Here is a 24,386-nt window from a genome sequence, read left to right on the forward strand (position 1 = left end):
TAGGAAATCTTGATCTCACTGGCCTGGAATGTAATGCTTTCAAGTTGACTTTGATAAACTAATGAGCATAAGGTTTGAGATACTAACACAAATAATAAAGGTGAGATTGGAAAACCTTGTCATATTCCTTTGTAAATGTTAAACCTTGAGGATGTTCCATGACAGAGTTTGATACAGCTAATGCCACCATTATACAGAGTTCTAAAAGCATCAACAACAAAAATTACCAAACTTCAAATGCTTAAGACAATCAAAGATCAAATTTGGACTTACGGTATCAAATGCTTCTGAAAGTCCAAAACTAAGGTAACAGGGAAGTCATCCAATAGATCCCAATACTCGACCAAATCTAACACCAGCCTCAGATTATTAGATATATGGTGCCCGCCTCTTCCTTTCTGCTATGGGGTGATTCGATACGTTTCCCATCTTCATCACTAATTAGGGTCCCACATGCAACACTAATTAGGGTCCCACGACCAAAACGTTGGTTCCTACCTTGTTACATACAGTATGTGTCATTGAGTTTTCTGTTTCATTCTTTCTCCTTACCTCCAGCTGCTCACTCTCTCTGTATCTGAAGTGGTCCCCCCTGAGCAGCAGCACTGGGAGCAGAGTCCCAGGCTGGGGCAGGACGACCCAGAGGCCACACAGATTAAAGAGGAACAGGAAGAACTCAAATCATATCATTTGTTATTGGTCACATACACGTGTTTATCATATGTTATTGTGGGTGTAGCAAAATGCTTGTGTTTCTATCTCCGACAGTGCAGTAAATATCTAACAAGTAATATCTAACAATTTCACAACATATACCCAATACATACAAATCTAAGTAAAGGAATTCAATCAAAAATATATTAATATATCGACGAGCAATGTCAGAGCGGCATAGACTAAGAAACAGTAGAACAGTATAGAATACAGTATATACATATGAGATGAGTAATGCAAGATATGTAAACATTATTAAAGTGACTAGTGTTCCATTTATTAAAGTGGCCAGTGATTTCAAGTCTATGTATATAGGCAGCAGCCTCTAATGTGCTAGTGATGGCTATTTTACAGTCTGTTTTTCAGTCTCTCAGCTTTGATGCACCTGTACTGACCTTGCCTTCTGGATGATAGCGGGGTGAACAGGCAGTAGCTCGGGTGGTTGTTGTTCTTGATGATCTTTTTGACCTTCCTGTGACATCGGGTGCTGTAGGTGACCTGGACACCGGGTTCCCCCAGTGATGCGTTAGGCAGATCGCACCACCCTCTGGAGAGCCCTGCGGTTGCGGGCGGTGCAGTTGCCGTACCAGGCTGTGATACAGCCCGACAGGATGCTCTCAATTGTGCATTTGTAAAGGTTTGTGAGGGTTTTAGGTGCCACGCCCAATTTCTTCAGCCTCCTGAGGTTGAGGAGGCGCTGTTGCACCTTCCCCACACTGTTTGTGTTGGTGGACCATTTCAGTTTGTAAGTGATGTATACGCCGAGGAACTTGAAGGTTTCCACCTTCTCTCTTCTGCAGTCCAGTCGATGTAGATAGGGGGTGCTCACTCTGCTGTTTCCTGAAGTCCACAATCATCTCCTTTGTTCTGTTGATGTTGAGGGAGAGGTTATTTTCCTGGCACCACACTCCCAGAGCCCTCACCTCCTCCCTGTAGGCTGTCTTGTCATTGTTGGTAATCAAGCCTACTACTGTTGTGTCTACTGTTGTGACTCAGGACCAGACAGGAGGAAGAGCAGTTTAAAAAGGATTGAGATTGATACTAAAGACTCTATTTTGAATCCGTTCTTTTTGGTCTGAAATTCTTCAAGGTTATACAGGACATCACAGGTATTACTATTCAACCAGACTCATGTGATCTCCTTCTAGGTATTGTTCCTGTGAATCCAATCCTTTAAACTTAAATTGATAGATGATCTTTTAGCAGCAGCAAGGAAATGTGTAACAAAATGCTGGAAAAATGAACATGCACCCTCAAAAGATATGTGGTTACGTCTGTGGGAAACTTGCTGACATGGAGAGAATTACATCAATCTTGCAACATAGACAGCATAGGTATGAAGGTGTCTGGTCGGAGTTCCTGAGATATTGTACTGGTCTTATTCTGTAATTTATTTTTTGTTGTTTGTTTCTGTGGCTTTATCCAAATTGTATTTTTATTCAGATTCTTGAAATATTTGCTCTATACAGCCAAAATGTACCCTTAACATGTGAATGTAGTTTTGCTCCTTTGTAAAGACAGAAAATATATGTTGTGTATGTATGGTATATGTTCTTTATGTGCGATTAATAAAAATGTATAAAAATACATATTTTTTAAAATACTACATTTTGACTTCTGCTTGTGTGAATAGTGACTGATGAGGACCCAACTCAACTCTCATATCTCCATCAAGCACAAAAGGAAGGAAACCGAGAGAGAGAGAGAGAGACTCTACCCAGTACTACAACTGAACAGATCACAACAGAACCTGATGGAGAGGACTATAGGGAATCAGAACCAACCAGTGTCTCTCAACCCCTCTCTACAGTCAATCCAGTCTGTTCTGCAGCTCAAAGTGGTATGGAGAATGGTTTAAAGCCAGTAAAATCAAAGAGAAAAGAGATGGAAAAGGACAAAGGTCACATATCAATGTTAAAGGTAAGTAATCACTAACTTTCACCTGTGAGAGGAGATGCACCTCAGGACACAACTCTTGGGTGAATAAGATATGACTGACTGTATTACTGCTTGAACATAAGATCTCCACATCACTGTCTAACAGAGAGCAGTCAGTGGATTTCTGAGCAACAGTAGTCCCTGCTCATTAGTTATAGGTTATATTATAGTTATATTAGTTATGACGCAACAGACATTTGAACCTATGTCCTCTATCTGTACATAAAACATGTTTTTTGTTTTGAGAGTCAAATTTCTCAATATGTTGAAATCTGCTACTTGATATATCTTGATGTTGTTAAAGTAGTGTTCACAATGTTGGTTACTTTGTGCTTAGGTGCCCTCTGGTGTCCACAGGAGTTGAGAAAATCCTAAACACATTGTATTTGTCATATTTTCTTAGGGTTAGGTTTAAAATAAAATGATCAGAAAAATTGTAAAAATTGGAGGGGTTTATGACTTTGTGGTGTGGAAGCTAGTGATGACCTTTTGTCGCAGATGCCGCACGTGATTAAAACAGAACAGCTAGATGGCTAATCAACGTGCATTATTTAAAAATGCCTAAAATAGAGTTGAGGAGTTCTCAGCAAAAGATTAACAGCTGCTGCTGATGAGATATTTGGGGTCGTTGAAAAAACGGTAGCAGAGTATCAGGAGGAAGTTGTCCGTCTACAGAGGCTGCTCGACATTGTTCTTCAACCTGAGATAAACCTACACAGAGCATGTTTCTTACTCGTTAATATAACTTAACCAATCTTCCTTTTATAGGACAGAGAAATGCCATGTTGCACTCCAGTCCAGCAGGTGGCTATAGCGCAACATGTAATAACTTGAACGCACTAACAGTGGAGTTTTTTTTTAAGTAGAGCCCGGATTCTGTTGATGACGCACGGACAGGGATAACAACTAAAATAAATACACAGCTAGCTAATCAACTTGAATTATCAAAGAATGTCTCAAATACAGTTGTTGAGGGTTTTTCTGAACGATAGACTAACAGCTGCTGCTGAGGAGATATTTGGGGTCGTTGAAAAAACGGTAGCAGAGTATCAGGAGGAAGTTGTCCGTCTACAGAGGCTGCTCGACATTGTTCTTCAACCTGAGATAAACCTACACAGAGCAGGTAGGCTAACTCGGGGGTTCCCAAAACTTTTTTTTACGCCAGGGACCCCTTTTGTTGTAGAAAATTCATCAGGCACATCCTCGAATATCAGAACACAACTCCTACTTCAGAGTGCGATGAAAATAGCATAAAAGTTGCAGTTTAATAACTGAGTCGTTCCATGTTGTTTGAACAAGCCACGACGATCTCTGATCGTTCTGAAGTCGTTTATGTAGTTAGAAACAGATCAAATTAACATTCATACAACAATATTTTGTTTACATTTTATTTGATCTCAGAAATTAAGCAAATGGGTTGCACCCAAATTGTCCCTTTTCCTTTATACAGGATTGATATAATAACCATTAAACAGGGTTTGGGAGTAGTGAACTACACTGAACAAAAATATAAACAACGTGAGATGAAAAAAAAGATTCCAGAAATGTTCCATTCTCACAAATTTTGTGCATACATTTGTTTACATCCCTGTTTGTGAGCATTTCTCCTTTGCCAAGATAATCCATCCAACTGACAGGTGTGGCATATCAAGAAGCTGATTAAACAGCATGATCAGTACACAGGTGCACCTTGTGTGGGGCACAATAAAAAGCCACTCTAAAATGTGCAGTTTTGTCACACAACACTACAAATGTTTTGAGAGAGCGCGCAATTGGCATGCTGACGGCAGGAATGTCCACCAGAGCTGTTTACAGAAAATGTAATGTTCATTTCTCTACCATAATCCGCCTCCAACGTTGTTTTGGGGAATTTGGCAGTACGTCCAATCGGCCTCACAACCGCAGACCACATGTAAGGCGTCGTGTAGGCGAGCTGTTTGCTGGCGTCAATGTTGTGAACAGAGTGCCCCGTGGTGGTGGAGTTATGGTGTGGGCAGGCATAAGCTACGAACAACGAACAATTGTATTTTATTGATGGCAATTTGAATGCAAAGAGATACTGTGACGAAATCCTGAGGCCCATTGTCGTGCCATTCATCCACCTCCATCACCTCATGTTTGAGCATGATAATGCACAGCCCCATGTCACAACGATCTGTACACAACTCCTGAAAGCTGAAAATGTCCCAGTTGTTCCATGGCCTGCATACTCACCAGACATGTTACCCGTTGAGCATGTTTGGAATGCTCTGGATCGACGTGTACGACAGCGTGTTCCAGTTCCCACCAAAATCCAGCAACTTCGCACAGCCATTGAAGAGGAATGAGACAACATTCCACAATCAACAGCCTGATCAACTACATGTGAAGGAGATGTGTCACGCTGCATGAGCCAAATGGTGGTCACACCAGATACTGACTGGTTTTCTGATCCACGCCCCTACCTTTTTCTTTTAAGGTATCTGTGACCAACAGATGCATATCTGTGTTCCCAGTCATGTGAAGAAATCCATAGATTAGAGCCTAATGAATTTATTTAAATGGACTTATTTCCTTATATGAACTTTAACTCAGTAAAGTCTTTGAAATTGCTGCATGTTTTGTTTTATATTTTGGTTCAGTATACAAGGACTGAGAAGCTCAGTTCTGGTGACTATTTAAAAGGACGTTCTACTCCAAAATGAATGGGGGAGAAATGATGCTGACACCATCTAAAATATAATTTCCACCTCCAGAAATGAGCCCAATAAGATATTGGTAAAAATGATGTATTATTTTAACCTGTTGGACCATGCGTATAGCCTATGCATGGTCCATATGATCAGGTATGCTATTAGCTAGCTTTCGAAAACTAGGCAGTTTTCAGCCATTAACTTCACCCACGACTGACTCATGCAAACTACCACCCCGACGTATTTTAACATTTAAAACATGTCAATAATCATTGCTTGCAATATGGCTTTTGAAACAAATGGCCTTTATCTTTAATCAGCGAAAAATAATCTTAATTTTTATTATTTTTTTTTGCACAGATTCATACAGCTATGTGTGCTTCGATCTGATGAAGCTACACTTCCGCTACATTACCCAAGTTACACTAACACACAGAAAGAAAAGGTCCTTATGCTTCCAAAACCGTACCGCAAGCAAACAGGTGTTAATGTTCAGATTGGGCATCAGGGCTATTTAAAAAAAAAACTCCCCCGTACAGAAGTCACCGTCGCCCAATGACTCTTATGTGTAATGTAATGGAACTGAGAGAGAGTCATGATCAAGGGCTAGCTATAAGCATCATCACCTGTAGCCCAACTGATGCAGAATATTGGCTATCAATAAATAGGCTGAAACATGGGATTGCCTTTCGCCATTTACCCTATTGCCTTCAAACTCAACTCTGGACCTCGGAGCCAGTTCCACCGCATTTTTTCATTGTTCCCCTCTAAATCAGGGATTGATTTAGACCTGGGACACCAGGTGGGTGCAGTTAATTATCAGGTAGAAGAGAGAACCAGCAGGCTCCGGACCTCATAGGGAAAGAGTTGAATAACCCTGCATTATTGGTCTAATCATTAGCCAGATCCCAAATGGGATACTTTAACTGACTATTTAGCAAAAAACATGTGTAATGTATGTGAAATGGCTATCTAGTTAGCGGTGGTGCATGCTAATAGCCTTTCAATCGGTGACGTCACTTGCTCAGAGACCTTGAAGTAGTGGTCCCCTTGCTCTGCAAGGGCCGCGGCCTTTGTGGAGCGATGGGTAACGATGCTTCGTGGGTGACTGTTGTTGATGTGTGCAGAGGGTTCCTGGTTCGCGCCCGTGTCGGGGCGAGGGGACGGACGTAAAGTTAAACTGTTACATTGATGCTGTTGACCCGGATCACTGGTTGCTGCGGAAAAGGAGGAGGTCGAAAGGGGGGTGAATGTAACCGTTGTGAAATGGCTAGCTAGGCGCGAACCAGAGGGTTCCTGGTTCGCGCCCGGGTCGGGGCGAGGGGACGGACTAAAGTAAAGCATGCATAAACAGTGAATGGGGCAGCAGGTAGCCTATAGGTTAGAACTTTGGGCCAGTAACCGAAAGGTTGCTGGATCGAATCCCCGAGCTGACAAGGTAGAAATCTATCGTTCTGCCCCTAAGCAAGGCAGTTAACCCACTGTTTCCCGGGCACCGAAGACATGGATGTCGATTTAAAGCAGGCCCCCACAACTCTCTGATTCAGAGGGAAGACACATTTCAGTTGAATACACAACTGACTAGGTTGTATAATAAGGCCTGTTAGGGTAACTTGGGTTAAACCGCCACCCAGGGTAACTTTACTTATCACAGAAACAGTCCCCCCCCCCCCCCCCCAACACTTCCCTGGTTGCCACTACTCTTGCTCAACTAAAAATGTAATGTCTCATCACAATTTAAGTCACTCACAAAAAACTATTTTGAGGTAGGGTGGTGTTTTACCCCAAGTTACCCGTGTTACATTCAGCGCCACTCTCCCATTTGCACTCACAGGGAATTGCTGAGCAGTAACTTGCTTAACCATGCTGCTGGTAAAACCTCTGGGTTTAAAATGGTGCAGTCCGCACATATTTAGCAGTTGAAAAATAAATAAAGTAGCAATGGAAAGCTGGGATCCCCCTACGATTGCAAGAATTGTTGCGCATTGTTTGCTTGTCAGAACCATGTTTCCCTCCCTATTCCACTTGTAACTTGAGTGCACCTTGAGAGCAACATTTCTCTCGCATAGAACATCAACAAGCCGACTAGTTAAAAACAAACTATTCTGCTATATGGGGTTGTCTGATGTTTCTAGTCATTAGTTATTAAAAAGTAAACATGGACTGTTCTAGCATCTTCAAAGTGCATCTCGGCAGAAATATATTTTTCTCATGTTCCGTAGTTTTGGGACTGTGGCAACAATGATTTTGCCTTGGCGCAGCGTCACGGCTAGATGACTGCAGCAAAAAAACTGCTGTTAACATTTGACCACAAATTGATCTCTTCTTGCAGTCTATGACATTTCAGATTTACATATGATAATGTTTTACAAAGTAGTTTGGATGTACTTTAAGTAACTTTAGTAAACTATATTTTTCTTAAGGGTAGCTTTTGTGCTGCTTAACTTCTTCCAGTGTGAAGTATTTGGTAGCTTGGTAAACTATCTTTTCAGAGTAGCTTCCCCAACACTGTCAATAATTATAGTACGCAACATCTGATTTGGACCATAGTTCTTCCCAGGGTTAATTAATAAAATGGTCAAAAGCCACCCATGATCCCCCACACCAATCCCACTCCAACCACCAGTACAAAGTATCACTTCTCTATGTTTGACAAGTAGTGAATCTGATTTATATTTTCTTCCCCAGTTCAGAGAAAATAGCCATTGACGTTGCTTCCCGTATTTACAATAAATTGTGAAAGTACCAGATTTTGCTTCCTAGACGCCGCTGTTTTTACTATTGCCACACTATTTTATGAATGTTGTTGGTCTCTTGTGTTTATTACATTTATCATAACATTTGCTTTGCAACATTGAATAGAAAACCAGTAGCTTTTGCTCATGATGAAAATAACTTATGGTCATCCTCACAACAAGCCAAACCTGTCCTTCATGAAAGTAATTCAGTTTGTCCTTCTCTAGACCAGGGTTTCCCAAACTGAGCACTACACAGCCGACTAAGGCAAAAAACAAAATGTGCACCTAGGTGGGTCCCCAGGACTGAGTTTGGGAAACCCATCTCTAGACAACCTAATGCTTAAACCAAACTCTCCTTGAATACTGCAACAAATGGCAGCTCCCGGAGGAAGAAACCATTCTGTAAGCCGCAGCTCCATAATACTTGTGAGACATAGAACTGACACTGTATACTAGTTGTTTGGGTGGGACTGGCGTGGGGTGTGAGGGATCCATGGGTGGCTTTTGATCATTTTATTGGATTCCTCATGTCTTACTCATTGTTAGATGGAACTATATTTATTGAAGATTAAATCAACACTATAAATTAAAAGGGCCAATTAGATCAAATTATACCTCAAAATAATGTTTCAGGAATGCAAATATCTGTTTCAGTAACACTTTATTTGGACTTTACTGATGGACTATCCAACTGTCTATTAACCTTAACTTTAACCCTTAACCTAAACTTTATTCTAATCCTAACTGTTTAGGATTACAGTTTTTTTTAAATATTTGACTAGTACAAGTTAATTATTGCAGGCGTACCAGACAAGAGGTAGGTCTACATGTCATTGAGTTTTCTGTTTCATCCTTTCTCCTTTCCTCCAGACCTCCAGCAGCGTACTCTCTCTGTCTCTGTCTCTGAAGAGGAGGTTCCCCCTGAGCAGCAGCACTGTGAGCAGGAGTGGAGCCCCAGTCTGGGACCGGAGGACACAGAGCCCATACAGATTAAAGAGGAACAGGAGGAACTCAGGACCAGTCAGGAGGAACAGCCGCTTAAAGGGATTGAGGCAGAGACCATAGAGTTTATATTCAATCCTGTCTGTGTGAAAAGTGACTGTGATGAGGACCCAACTCAGCCCTCACATCTCTATCAAGCCCAAAAGGAAGGCATCGGAGAGAGAGACACTCTACCTAGTACTAAAACTGAAAAGATCAAAACAGAACCTGATGGAGACATCTATGTAGAATCAGAACCAACCAGTGTCTCTCAGCCTTTCTCTGCTGTAAATCCAGACTGTTCGTCAGCTCAGAGTGAAAACAGTCAAAGTGTCAGTGGTATGGAGACTGGAGGACCTCAATCAGGTTTTAAGTCAGTCAAATCAAAGAGAACAAAGATGATAAAAGGACAAAGCTCCTGTGTCAAGAAATCTACACAGTTGACCCTCCTGAAATCACCCAGTCAAAGTCATGATACTCCCTGTTGTTGTAAGGTGTGTGACAAGTCTTTTCATCACATGGGTTCATTACTTAAACACGTGAAAACTCATAGAAAGGATAAAGAAGGTATTTGTGGTGTGTGTGGAAAATGTATGGAGTTCACAGAAAGTATGAAAGATCACCTCCAAACCCACATTGCAGCTCGATTTTGTTGTGATGTTTGTAGTAAATGGTTCAGCACAAACAGTAAGCTGACAGTGCACATGAGGAGCCACACAGGGGAGAAACCTTTTTCCTGCCCTATTTGTGGTACATGCTTCATGCAGAATGGAGGTCTGAAAATACACATGAGAATCCACACAGGGGAAAAGCCATATCGTTGTTATTGTTGTGGACAAGGATTCAGCACTGGCAGTGCTATGAAAAGGCACATTAGGATTCACACAGGGGAGAAGCCATTTTGCTGCCCTGATTGTGGCAAATCATTCACTCGTAAGGGACATCTAAAAATACACATGATGACCCACACAGGGGAGAAACCACATAGCTGTCCTGATTGTGGCAAAGGGTTCAGCATTGCCAGTAATCTGTCAGTGCACATGAGGAGGATTCACACAGGAGAGAAAAGTCAAAGGATTCAGCACTGGCACCAATCTGAAAGTGCACATGAGGAATCACAGGGGAGAGACCATACTGATGTTCCTATAGTAGAAGATTAATTTTCCAATCGGGTACATTGCAAAGCAATAGGCACCATCTATGGCCACCAGACTATATCCAGCTGATCTGTCATTAAACCATCAATATGCATTAAAATCACCCGCACAGCTGATCTCAATCGCAAAAATCGTTGGCCACCGATTTACCGCTCCTTAACGCAGATGTTAGCTTATCTTTTAGTCCTGATTGCAACCAACATTTTTCAAGATGATTTTGCCCAATGGCGGGTATTATCATCGTAACAATATAGTAAATTTAAAATTGCAGGATTAAGGGACATTTCTCTATTTGACAATATTTCCGTACAACTGATTTCCTCGTTTACCAAGGCAAATCTACAATGCAATGTAGCTTACCCTACACATTTTATGAATTGAAAAACCATGGTGTAGGAGTATTTATTTGTTTCCAATTGATGTAATCAATTAATGGTTTTACTTGTCTTAATAGAATATGACTATTTCTGACTAGGCGGGGGAAATATATATTCCTTAAAGGGGACATTTTTTTCAACCAAAACTCTATTTTTGGTGTAAATAGCATGTCATAGAAATTATTGCAACCAATAGAATGTTATGTACAGTACCAGTCAAAAGTTTGAACACAGCTACTCATTCAAGGGTTTTTCTTTATTTTTACTTTTTTCCACATTGTAGAATAATATTGAAGACATCAAAACTATGAAATAACACATATACAATCATGTAGTTACCAAACAAGTGTTTAACAAATCAAAATATATTTTAGATTCTTCAAAGTAGCCACCCTTTGCGTTGATGACAGATTTGCATACTCTTTGCATTCTCTCAACCAACTTCATGAGGAATTATTTTCCAACAGTCTGGAAGGCGTTGCCACATGCTGGCTGCTTTTCCTTCGCTCTGCGGTCCAACTCATCCCAAACCATCTCAAGTTGATGTTGAGATGTGTCTGTTACTTGAACGTGAAGCATTTATTTGGGCTGCCATTTCTGAGGCTGCTAACTCTGATTTTCTGCACTCTGGGTCTTCCTTTCCTGTGGCAGTCCTCATGAGAGCTAGTTTCATCATAGTGCTTCATGGTTTTTGCGACTGCACTTGAAGAACCTTTCAAAGTTCTTGACATTTTCCGGATTGACTGACCTTCATGACTAAAATTAATGATAGACTGTCGTTTCTCGTTGCTTATTTGAGCTGTTCTTGCCATAATATGGACTTGGTCTTTTTCCAAATAGGGCTTTCTTCTGTATACCCCCCTACATTGTCACAACACAATTGATTGGCTCAACTGTTTCCAAAAATTAACTTTTAACAAGGCACACCTGTTAATTGAAATGCATTCCAGGTGACTACCTCATGACGCTGGTTTAGGGAATGGCAAGAGTGTGCAAAGCTGTCATCAATGCAAAGAGTGGCTACTTTGAAGAATCTCAAATATAAAATATTTTGATTTGTTTAACACTTTTTGTTGGTTACTACATGATTCCATGTGTGTTATTTCATAGTTTTGATGTCTTCACTGTTATTCTACAATGTAGAAAATAGTACAAATTAACAAAAACCCTGGAATGAGCAGGTGTGTCCAAACTTTTGACTGGTACTGTATATGGGGGATACAACCATCCCAGTACTGCAGATTCTGCTGCGAAGAAACAGAATCATTTGATCACTTGTTTTGGTACTGCACATATGTATATAGCTTGTTTTTGGTCGCAGGTTCAGGAATGGCTGAAGAATTGCAAGTTAACCACAAAAACCACTGCTGGTTGACTTGAAAAGCCATAGTCAATTGATCAATAATATAGTAGTACTTTTAGTAAAAATATTAATCTTTAATATACAATCTGTAGAAACTATGAGAATAGAAAGGTACGGAACTTTTGTGAAACCTTACAGCACAGTTGAAAAATATGGCAATTAGAAATTAGAACTGGATGGTTTTCAGAGATTGATAGCAGGTGTTGAGGGTAACTGAAGGGTGGGGCTAAAAACAAACAAAATAAGATGACTAATGTAAAATATACCGTGTCATAAAATGTATATAGTATGTATAAGCTGTAAGTATTGTAGTCAATTATTTTACTCCAATTAGGGGAGGGGTGGTAGGATTAGGGTAAAATAATAAAGGCAACAAAAAAAAATATATATAAATATATATAGGGGATGGAAATGATGCAGACAATTACATTGATAGAATCCACAATCTATCTGCAATATTAAAGCTGATCTACCCACTAAAAAATGTCAGATTTAATCAACAAATACAATAGTTAGTTTAAAATAGGTTACGGGTACAAGACTGTACATATGTCTGTTGGCAAAATCACTACATATTCCATCGAGCCAAGCAGGGAGAGACCGCCCGTTGTCACCTTTCCAAGACCAGTCAGAAATGTCAAAGTAACCCTACGCTAATGACGCAGGTGGATCTCCAAACTGAACTTGTATCCGTGGTGTCTTTCTTTCATGATTATATAACTAGCAAAGGAGTTTTAAAGTTGAGGGTAAAAGATTTTTGTAGTTTTGCAATGAGGACATAAATGAGCATTGTTCAGCTAGTTTAGCCGGGTAAATCAAGCTCGGGACAGGATCTAGCTAATTCAGGAGACCGATTGAAGTTTGTATGCTCTATCAGGAGCTGGCTGTGGAAAGTTTGATTAAACAATTCAGAGACTGAAATGAATACGCCAGATTACAAATATTTAAGGAGAGCGAATCGATATACAATCCTGAAATCAGCTGTAGTTGTCAATAGTATAACAACGCTTAAAACTATGTTTGAGTGAACCCTGAATCCAGAAATGAATGATGGAGTCTTCCGGATACGGTACACGATGACCTCACCATGCTACTAAGACACTTTGTGTTGGTGTTTCCTTTATTTTGGCTGTTACCTGTATGTCCTCCCCTTTGTACATAAAAATTGTTTTATTTGTCGATGTCTTGTCAAAATGTTTTCACATTACATCTGTTTTGATGTTGCTAAAGGGAAATTACATGGTAACGGAATAATGCTGAGACACTTTTAAAATGTATACCAAACACAAACCATTGATTTCAAAGTTTAACAAAACATTTTCTATGCACATTGACTATTTTTAACAATTTCCACAAAGTTTTACAAAAACACATTTACAGGAAGAACTGTGCCGGTACAAAGTTTTATAACAATTAAACTTAGGGAGATTTTACCTTAATGTGTTACCAAACTTTGCACAGTTTTTACAGTAAATTATATATTTGAAATGTTCAAATTAGTCATTGTGCATAGTTGTACGGTTTGTTAAAATGTTTAATCAATGTCTCTTGTTTGGCATACATTTTAAAGTGAAAATCATTCTCAGCATAAAATATTAGTTACTCTGCTTATGTTTCCACAGGATCTGAACAATTCCTATCGTGTTTGTTGTTACCTCTGAGCTTGATGCCATAATCCACTCTGAGGAAAAATCTATTTTTTATCTATCAAGTGTTCCCATTCATATAAATGAACCTTCTGAAACATATGTTTCATCTAGGAATGTATATATTTAATCTGCCTTTGTATAACAGAATAAATGTTGATAACGCATGTTTATTGTGAGGTGTCTTTACCTGCACATTTCTCTTTCCTCTGGGTTCATTGCACTTATTTCAGAATATTTAGGCAAGTTAGCTGGCTAACTCATTGATTCTGCTTTGTAGTATACCCCTCAGGTCGACTGTCCGAGTCCGACAGTAAACAAACGTAATAATGAATTACACATGTCTAACACCTACAAATTCAGAGAGAGAGAGAGAGAGATTCTACAGCAGCAAAGTGCAGTGATAAAATGGGAAAAGTTATACTGTCACAAAATATGGAGAAATAAGTGTTCAGTACGACAGTAATCAAACATTTTACATTACGTTTGTACATTTTAGTCATTTAGTCGACACTCTTATCTAGAGCTATCAGCAAAGTCAGTGCTTGTAGGAAAAGACAAGTGCAAAGGGGTGGGGGAACTGAGAAGTCTTATTTAAGAAGAGGTAAGGTTTCAGATGTGGGGGGGGGGGGGGGGGGGGGGCGTGTGTCAGGTTCTGACACACCTACTCATGCCAGGGTTTTTCTTTATTTTTACTATTTTCTACATTGTAGAATAAAAGTGAAGACATCAAAACTATGAAATAATACATATGGAATCATGTAGTAACCAAAAAAGTGTTAAACAAATCAAAATATATATGAGATTCTTCAAAGTAGCCACCCTTTGCCTTGCTATTTTTGTTTGAGAGTTAAATGTCTCGTCAGAATGTTGAAAATCTGCCACATTGCACCTGTTCTCATGTTTCCAAAGTTTTCACAATATCAGTTACTTTGTGCTTATGTCTCATATGTCTGCAGGCGCTGGGAGAATCCTATGGGAACCTTTTTTGTCATTATCTATGAGTTTGATGTAGGGCTGTGGCGGTCACAACATTTTTTCCGCCAGTGATTATCAAGCAAATAACTTTCGGTCTCACATAATTGACCATTAATTAACATGAACACATTTAGCATCACCGGCTATAAGCCACTGATGCAGAACATCTACATTTTAAAAAGTCTAATAAATCCATGTAATATAGCCTACACCTTCACAATAAATCCATTATTTATTTTAGACGGGTATAAAGACGCATGATAAGAAAATGTAGTATATTTCAGAAGAACAGAATAGCATACTCTGAGTTTTCCTTATGTTAGGTCCTGATCTGGCTATGCGCTACAATAGTTTGTTTAGCAGAAAAGATTTGCTTAGAATTCCGTGGCATTATTTTATAGTATGAAGAATACAACTGAACAAAGCTGAATAAAATAGAAAGGATATTTTCTCCAAACGATTTGAGGGAGTGCGCACATGCGGCTATTCTGTGTTGAGCGGTTAACAAAGAAGTTGGTATTCCTATATGCTTAATTTAGAGTTATTAATGTAACTTTAATTGTTCTACAAACGTTGGGCTATATGTTTTGATTTTTAACAAACTGTAAGGCTGCATGATGCGACTCTAATGATGATTTGAAAAAAGTAGCTTGAAAGGCATGAGCTCTGCTTTGTGTTTTTGTGCAGGCTGTACAAACTACATCAGTCACTCATTCACAATTTGACAAGCACTTGATAATGCCTAGAATTTCACGGTGGCATCCCCTTCGTGTGGCCATAATGCACCCTAAAAAAAATCCAGGCCTTTTGCGGCCTTCTCCCTGAGTGCTGAGCGCCCCCGAAACATCGCTCACTCACATGGCTCTCCATCACGTGATCGGGACTTTCGCACAGGCTGTGGCTGCAGTCTAAATACTTAGACTTACCCTCGCCTTGTGACCTTGGGGGAATCCCCGTCGCTATCTTGGAGGGTGGTCCAAATGATTAGCCAACCAAGGGAAGTTTACAAGGTAAGCCCCTCAGCCCTCGTTTAAAAAAATAATTAGATATTTAATGTAAGTAGACATGAACTCATAATTGACTGTAGCGCATATAAAGCACCCACAAGCTACCGGTGGCTGAAAACATAATCATCATGGGATGAACAGTGACGAATTTCCGGCCAGGGTGGGCCATTTCAAAATCATTCCTTCCTCCCTTGCCCTGCCAGTGTATACTCATCAGACGTCATCTTACGCCATCAGAAGTGTCCACTTAATTTGAGGGCTGAGAGGATAGGGTGTGTCTTTTAAGTGTTTGGACCGCATGACCTATCCCCTCAGCCCTCAAATTAAGTGGACACTTCTGATGATCAGAACTTTTAGCTTAAAATGTTGATAAACTATTGGGTTATTTCTTCACATTATAAGCGCAGCAGTGCGCACATGGTAGAAGGATATAAGCATGAATGTTTCATGAGCAGAAAACAGCATCATCAACAGTGACCGCAAATGCAATTATGCATGTAATGCTTTTATTATAAAGGTGCATTTTTAATGGTGAAAATTATCTTCCCCAAACTTGAAACTAACACACTGCTTATGTGTGCCAGTTAGGCTCTACACCTCTTGTAAAGCGGATTAATGTGCTTAATTTTAAGAAGCTATTTGGCCACTTTAGTTGTGATACAAACCTTCTGAAAACATACACTGCTCAAAAAAATAAAGGGAACACTTAAACAACACAATGTAACTCCAAGTCAATCACACTTCTGTGAAATCAAACTGTCCACTTAGGAAGCAACACTGATTGACAATAAATTTCACATGCTGTTGTGCAAATGGAATAGACAAAAGGTGGAAATTATAGGCAATTAGCAAAACACCCCCCAAAACAGGAGTGATTCTGCAGGTGGTGACCACAGACCACTTCTCAGTTCCTATGCTTCCTGGCTGATGTTTTGGTCACTTTTGAATGCTGGCGGTGCTCTCACTCTAGTGGTAGCATGAGACGGAGTCTACAACCCACACAAGTGGCTCAGGTAGTGCAGTTCATCCAGGATGGCACATCAATGCGAACTGTGGCAAAAAGGTTTGCTGTGTCTGTCAGCGTAGTGTCCAGAGCATGCAGGCGCTACCAGAAGACCGGCCAGTACATCAGGAGACGTGGAGGAGGCCGTAGGAGGGCAACAACCCAGCAGCAGGACCGCTACCTCCGCCTTTGTGCAAGGAGGTGCACTGCCAGAGCCCTGCAAAATGACCTCCAGCAGGCCACAAATGTGCGTCTACAGAGGCTGCTCGACATTTTTCTTCAACCTGAGATAAAGCACAGAGCAGGTTTGTTACTCATATACTATTACGTTTGATATAAGAAACCTTTTGTGTGATCTTGTCCATGTAGTGCATGGTCACCCATTCACTACAAACAAATGTAAACCAAATCACGAACATGGCGACGCCTTCCACAATGCACGAATGCATCGCCACACTCATGATAAGGTTGTTTGCTTATAGTGAATGAGTTACCATAGTCCTTGTCCTCAGTTCCATTACATTCAACCTGGTCTCAGAGCATATTCCGTATGTAAATCGGAGGCACTCCTTTATACTAAACAAAAATATAAACGCAACAATTTCAAAGATTTTACTGAGTTACAGTTTATAGAAGGAAATTGGTCAATGTAAATGCATTCATTAGGCCCTAATCTATGGATTTCACATGACTGGGCAGTGGCGCAGCCATGGGTGGGCCCAGGAGGGCATATGTCCACCACTTGGGAGCCAGGCCCAGCCAATCAGATTGAGTTTTCTCCCACAAAAGGGCTTTATTACAGCAGGTGAAGAAGCTGGATGTGTAGGTCCTGGGCTGGCGTGGTTACATGTGGTCTGCGGTTGTAATCTATTGCCTAATTCTCAATTCTCTGGTAACAGCTCTGTTGGACATTCCTGCAGTCAGCATGCCAATTGCACGCTCCCTCAACTTGAGACATCTGTAGCATTGTGTTGTGTGAAAATACTGCACATTTTAGAGTCAAAACAAGTCAAAATGAGGCTCAGTAGTGTGTGGCCTCCACGTGCCTGTATGATCTCCCTACAACGCCTGGGCATGCTCCTGATGAGGTGGTGGATGGTCTCCTGAGGGATCTCCTCCCAGACCTGGACTAAAGCATCCGCCAACTCCTGGACAGTCTGTGGTGCAACGTGGCGTTGGTGGAGGATGGAGCGAGACATGATGTCCCAGATGTGCTCAATTGAATTCAGGTCTGGGGAACGGGCGGGCCAGTCCATAGCATCAATGCCTTCCTCTTGCAGGAACTGCTGACACACTCCAGCCACATGAGGTCTAGCATTGTCTTGCATTAGGAAGAACCCAGGGCCAACCGCACCAGCATATGGTCTCACAAGGGGTCTGAGGATCTAATCTCGGTACCTAATGGCAGTCAGGCTACCTCTGGCGAGCACATGGAGGGCTGTGCGGCCCCCCAAAGAAATGCCACCCCACACCATGACTGACCCACCGCCAAACCGGTCATGCTGGAGGATGTTGCAGGCAGCAGAACGTTCTCCACGGCGTCTCCAGACTCTGTCACATCTGTCAGTGTGAACCTACTTTCATCTGTGAAGAGCACAGGGCGCCAGTGGCGAATTTGCCAATCTTGGTGTTCTCTGGCAAATGCCAAACGTCCTGCACGGTGTTGGGCTGTAAGCACAACCCCCACCTGTGGATGTCGGGCCCTCATACCACCCTCATGGAGTCTGTTTCTGACCGTTTGAGCAGACACATGCACATTTGTGGCCTGCTGGAGGTCATTTTGCAGGGCTCTGGCAGTGCTCCTCCTTGCACAAAGGCGGAGGTAGCGGTCCTGCTGCTGGGTTGGTGCACTCCTACAGCCTCCTCCACGTCTCCTGATGTACTGGCCTGTCTCCTGGTAGCGCCTCCATGCTCTGGACACTACGCTGACGGACACAGCAAACCTTCTTGCCACAGCTCGCATTGATGTGCCATCCTGGATGAGCTGCACTACCTGAGCCACTTGTGTGGGTTGTAGACTCCGTCTCATGCTACCACTAGAGTGAAAGCACCGCCAGCATTCAAAAGTGACCAAAACATCAGCCAGCAAGCATAGGAACTGAGAAGTTGTCTGTGGTCACCACCTGCAGAACCACTCCTTTATTGGGGGTGTCTTGCTAATTGTCTATAATTTCCACCTGTTGTCTATTCCATTTGCACAACAGCATGTGAAAATTATTGTCAATCAGTGTTGCTTCCTAAGTAGACAGTTTGATTTCACAGAAGTGTGATTGACTTGGAGTTACATTGTGTTGTTTAAGTGTTCCCTTTATTTTTTTGAGCAGTGTATTTACCATATCATATGAAGACAGAAACAAAAACCCTTTACCTTATCATAAGTAGACATAATTGCAAATTATTAAATCCTTCCAATAGAAATTTTTAATAATTGTTATAAATTGAACTTTAATTAAATGAGTTGACTTTTCACATGGGATAATTTCACTGAACAACAAAAGAGAATATTGAATGATCCCCAATGATCCATCGCATCACCCAAAAACCTTTTCAACATACATGATAGTAAAATGATAGTCTAGAAACTAAAGCTTTGGTTGTCTTTCTCTAAGGCTTCCATCTCTTCTCCCTGGACCTCCTCAATGTCCACCTCTTGAACATCAGACTGAGGCCTCATCTTCACTGTCACTTTCCAACCTTGTTGAGGATGGCTTGTTGTCAGGCTCAAAAAGCCTCAAATTTGCCCGGATGGCCACCAATTTTTCAACCCTTGTATTGGTCAGCCTGTTGCGTGCTTTGGTGTGTGTGTTCCCAAACAAGGACCAGTTGTGCGCTGAGGCGGCAGACGTTGGTGGGATTTGGAGGATGATGGAGGCAGGGGAAAGAGCCTCAGATCCACAAAGTCCCTTCCACCAGGTGGCTGATGAGGTATGTTGGCACGACTGCCATATTGCATCTCCATCCCAAAGCCCTTGCTTGGAAGTGTACTTTGCCAGACTGCCAAGAACCTTGCCCTCATCCAGGCGAGACACGATAGTGATGACACCATAGACCTTGTTGATCTCTGCACCAGACAGGATGTTCTTGTCAGCATACTTGGGGTCCAACATGTACGCTGCGGTGTGTATGGGCTTCAGGCAGAAGTCTTCACGCTTTTTGATGTATTTCAGAACTGTAGTTTCCTCTGCTTGGAGCAACAGTGAAGTGGGCAGGGTAGTACAGATTTCTTCTCTTACATCTGCAAGCAGAGTCTGAACATCAGACAGGATGGCATTGTCTCCCTCAATCTGTGCAATGGCTACTGCTATAGGTTTCAGGAGTTTACGGCTGCTTACCACTCTCCCAAAATACATAATCCAGGAGGATCCTCTTGATCTCAGAGGCCTCAGAGTCTGATGTTCAAGAGGTGGACATTGAGGCCTCCTGACCCCTCCTGTCTCAGCCTCCAGTATTTATGCTGCAGTAGTTTATGTGTCGGGGGACTAGGGTCAGTCTGTTATATCTGGAGTATTTCTCCTGTCTTGTCCGGTGTCCTGTGTGAACTTAAGTATGCTCTCTCTAATTCTCTCTTTCTTTCTCTCTCTCGGAGAACCTGAGTCCTAGGACCATGCCTCAGGACTACCTGGCATGATGACTCCTTGCTGTCCCTAGTCCAGCTGGCCGTGCTGCTGCTCCAGTTTCAACTGTTCTGCCTGCGGCTATGGAACCCTGACCTGTTCACCGGACATGCTACCTGTCCCAGACCTGCTGTTTTCAACTCTCTAGAGACAGCAGGAGCAGTAGAGATACTCTCAATGATCGGCTATGAAAAGCCAACTGACATTTACTCCTGAGGTGCTGACTTGTTGCAACCTCGACAACTACTGTGATTATTATTATTTGACCATGCAGTCATTGATGAACATTTGAACATCTTGGCCATGTTCTGTTATAATCTCCACCCGGCACAGCCAGAAGAGGACTGGCCACCCCTCATAGCCTGGTTCCTCTCTAGGTTTCTTCCTAGGTTCTGTCCTTTCTAAAGAGTTTTTCCTAGCCACCGTGCTTCTACAACTGCATTGCTTGCTGTTTGGGGTTTTAGGCTGGGTTTCTGTACAGCACTTTGATATATCAGCTGATGTAAGAAGGACTATATAAATACATTTGATTTGATGGGGCTGTCTATATCGGCAGACTGTGATATGGCCATTTCTTGGAGAGACTCCTTCCACTCCAGGAGACTGTCAAACATGATGACAACACCACCCCAATGGGTGTTGCTTGGCAGCTTCAATGTGGTGCTCTTATTCTTCTCACTTTGCTTGGTGAGGTATATTGCTGCTATAACTTGATGACCCTTCACATTCCTAACCATTTCTTTGGCTCTCTTGTAGAGTGTATCCATTGTTTTCAGTGCCATGATGTCCTTGAGGAGCAGATTCAATGCATGAGCAGCACAGCCAATGGGTGTGATGTGAGGGTAGGACTCCTCCACTTTAGACCAAGCAGCCTTCATGTTCGCAGCATTGTCTGTCACCAGTGCAAATACCTTCTATGGTCCAAGGTCATTGATGACTGCCTTCAGCTCATCTGCAATGTAGAGACTGGTATGTTGTCCCTTGTGTCTGTGCTCTTGTAGAATACTGGTTGAGAGGTGGAGATGATGTAGTTAATTATTCCTTGCCAACGACCATTCGACCACCCATCAGAGATGATTGCAATACCAGTCTGCTCTCTCTATGATTTGCTTGACCTTCACTTGAACTCTGTATCCAGCAAATTAGTAGATAAAGCATGTCTGGTTGGAGGGGTGTATGCTGGGTGAAGAACATTCAGAAATCTCTTCCAATACACATTGCCTGTGAGCATCAGAGGTGAACCAGTTGCATACTCAGCTCGAGCAAGACATTCATCAGCATTTCTCTGACTACATTCCTCCATTGAGTCAACTTGATTCCAGGAGGACCATGAGCTGTTGCTATCGATAAGGTGTCTGATTCATCATTTTTACCTCGAATAGAAGTAGAGGGACTTTTGTCAGGGGTTGCTTGTTGTGAGCGCTGAGGGAACTTTATGCACTTGGCCAGATGATTCTGCATCTTTGTTGCATTGTTCCCGTGGCATTTTCCTGTAAAGATTAGGAAAAAAGGAGTAAAAAAACAACAAATACAATTCCATGTACAGATAAATAGTTAAGCAGTTAGATTAAACAACTCCATTGTAAGATAAATGTTATAAAAGGAAACATGTATGGAAACATGTGAATTAACACTACTCAGTTAGTAGGCTCAAGCAAGCTAAAACCCACATGGTAGCAAAAACGAACTAGCAGAAATTGTTAGAAATGATTTAAACACACTTTGCTGTAGGCTACTATTTACTAGTTAACAAAAAATCATGCATGTCATATAACATATATTCACCCACCCAGTATTGTAATCAAAACTTACCAGAAAGCATGTAGTCCTTGACTTAGACAGTGTAGTAGTGTGGGCTCAATAGCATCTCATTAGTGTGCAAGATCTTGAGAATCAGCTGTACATGTGATGGAAGAATGCACTGTGCATGCAGAGGGTTGCAATTCCATTGAATTGGGGATAGTTTAACCAAAATATGCCACAAGACATAGAATTGCCTTGTGTATCGCACAAAAAAGGTTCCCTGTTATAAGCTAACTTTTTTTGATGAATTTAAGCAAAATTCCCAGGCTTAACTTCCCATGGAAAAATTCCAGAAATTTACCGGAAAGTTTCTGACCCTTTGCAACCCTAATAATGATCATGCTGTTTAATCAGCTTTTGATATACCACGCATGTCAGGTGGATCGATTATCTTGGCAAAGGAGAAATGCTCACTACCAGGGATGTAAACAAATGTGCACATCATTTTAGATAAATAAGCTTTTTGTGCGTATGGGACATTTCTGGGGTCTTTTATTTCAGCTCATGAAACATGGGAACAACATTTTACGTAGTGTTTTATATTTTTGTTCCGTGTATAACAAATCGAACATATGTCTAATCATTCATATCTAGATCAGGGCTCCAGCAGCTAAGCATTTGGTTATCTAACTTGCTAGCTAAGGGGCTAGATGTCAAGATCAAGCTTCTTGATTACAGCAGAGACATTCAAACCCCTCCTGGATCAAGGGTCCTGTTGCCTAAATTGTTTTGTGCGTCAAAAAATACAATAATAAAAATTGCTCCCCTTGTGTGCACTTCCGGTAATACTGTAATACCCCGGTATGGTATAGAAATTGGAAGAAAATCTGAATACCGCCAACCCTACTATGGGGTGCTTTTATACGCTTCCCATGTTCATCACTAATTAGGTCCCACATGAGACGCTGACCAAAACTTTGGTTCCACCTTGTTACAACATGTCATTGAATTTTCTGTTTTGTCCTTCTTCCAGACTTCCAGCAGCTCATTCTCTCTGTCTCGGAAGCGGAGGTCCCCCCTGAGCAGCAGCACTGTGAGCAGGAGTGGAGCCCCAATCTGGGGCAGGAGGACCCAGAACCCATACAATTTAAAGAGCAACAGGAGGAACTCAGAACCAGTCAGGAGGAAGAGCAGCTTCAAGGGATTGAGACTGATGCTAAAGATTACATATTCACTTCTGCCTGTGTGAAAAGTGACTGTGATGAGGATCCAACTCAGCTCTCACATCTCAATCAATCCCCAAAGGAAGGAAACAGAGAGAGAGACACTCAACCCAATACTACAACTGAACAGATCAAAACAGAACCTGATGGAGAGGACTATAGAGAATCAGAACCAACCAGTGTCTCTCAGCCCCTCTCTACAGTAAATCCAGTCTGTTCTGCAGCTCAAAGTGAAAAGAGTGAAAGTGTCAGTGGTATGCAGAATGGAGGACCTCTGTCAGACTTTAACCCAGTCAAATCAAAGAGAAAAAATATGATAAAAGGACCAAGGTCCCATATCAAAACTAAGGGTATGAAATCCACACCGTTGTCCCTCCTGAAATCACCCAGTCAAAGTCATGCTACTCCTTGTTGTAAGATTTGTGGCAAGTCTTTTCTTTACATGGGCTCGTTAATTAAACATGTTCAAACTCATACTAATGATAAAGAAGGCATTTGTGGTGTGATGCTGTGTGGAAAACGTTTTCAGTCCACAAAAAGTATGAAAGATCACCTCCAAACTCACATTGCTTCTAGGTATTGTTGTGCTGTTTGTGGTAAATGGTTTAGCAAGAACAGTCAACTGACAGTACACATGAGGAGCCACACAGGGGAGAAACCTTTTTCCTGCCCTGTTTGTGGTACATGCTTCATGCAGAATGGAGATTTGAAAAGACACATGAGGAGCCACACTGGGGAGAAACCACATCTCTGTCCTGTTTGTGGCAAAACATTCAATCGGAGTGGACATCTAAAAATACACATGAGGACCCACACTGGGGAGAAACCACATAGCTGTCCTGATTGTGGCAAAGGATTCAGCATTGCCAGTAATCTGTCAGTGCACATGAAGATTCACACAGGAGATAAAAGACAAAAGGATTCAGCACTGGCACCAATCTGAATGTGCACATGAGAACTCAGGGGAGAGACCATACTGATGTCCTCCATATGAGAAATACATTTCCCAATCAGGTACATTGAATAACAATCACACACCAAGGAAGCTCTGTAGAGGTGCAATGATTGCAGTATTTTTCAAAATGATAGATCTCCTACAAAGTTACATGAACAACTGTCTCAAGGAAAACAACATGACGGTGTGCTGTTTTGGAAAAGGTCTGGAGACAGAAGATTGAGAGGCACATTGTAATTTACACCTGTGAAAAGAGATGCCCCTCAGGATGCAACTT

At 41.6% G+C, this 24,386-nt stretch overlaps 1 protein-coding gene and 1 pseudogene across 1 annotated transcript; both read left to right on the forward strand.

The window, feature by feature from the left end:
- Window positions 1–3,526: 3,526 nt before the first annotated feature.
- LOC129855206 (zinc finger protein with KRAB and SCAN domains 8-like) lies at window positions 3,527–13,119 on the forward strand. The gene is made up of 2 exons (XM_055922621.1): window positions 3,527–3,775; window positions 8,933–13,119. Exons 1-2 carry the CDS (start codon window positions 3,604–3,606, stop codon window positions 10,201–10,203), a joined length of 1,443 nt encoding a protein of 480 aa, XP_055778596.1. The 5' UTR covers window positions 3,527–3,603; the 3' UTR covers window positions 10,204–13,119.
- Window positions 13,120–15,544: 2,425 nt separating this feature from the next.
- LOC129854847 (zinc finger protein 500-like) lies at window positions 15,545–24,177 on the forward strand (annotated as a pseudogene).
- The last annotated feature ends 209 nt before the right edge of the window (window positions 24,178–24,386 follow it).

Source organism: Salvelinus fontinalis, chromosome 5, assembly GCF_029448725.1.
Source record: "Salvelinus fontinalis isolate EN_2023a chromosome 5, ASM2944872v1, whole genome shotgun sequence".
NCBI classification, from domain to species: domain Eukaryota; kingdom Metazoa; phylum Chordata; class Actinopteri; order Salmoniformes; family Salmonidae; genus Salvelinus; species Salvelinus fontinalis.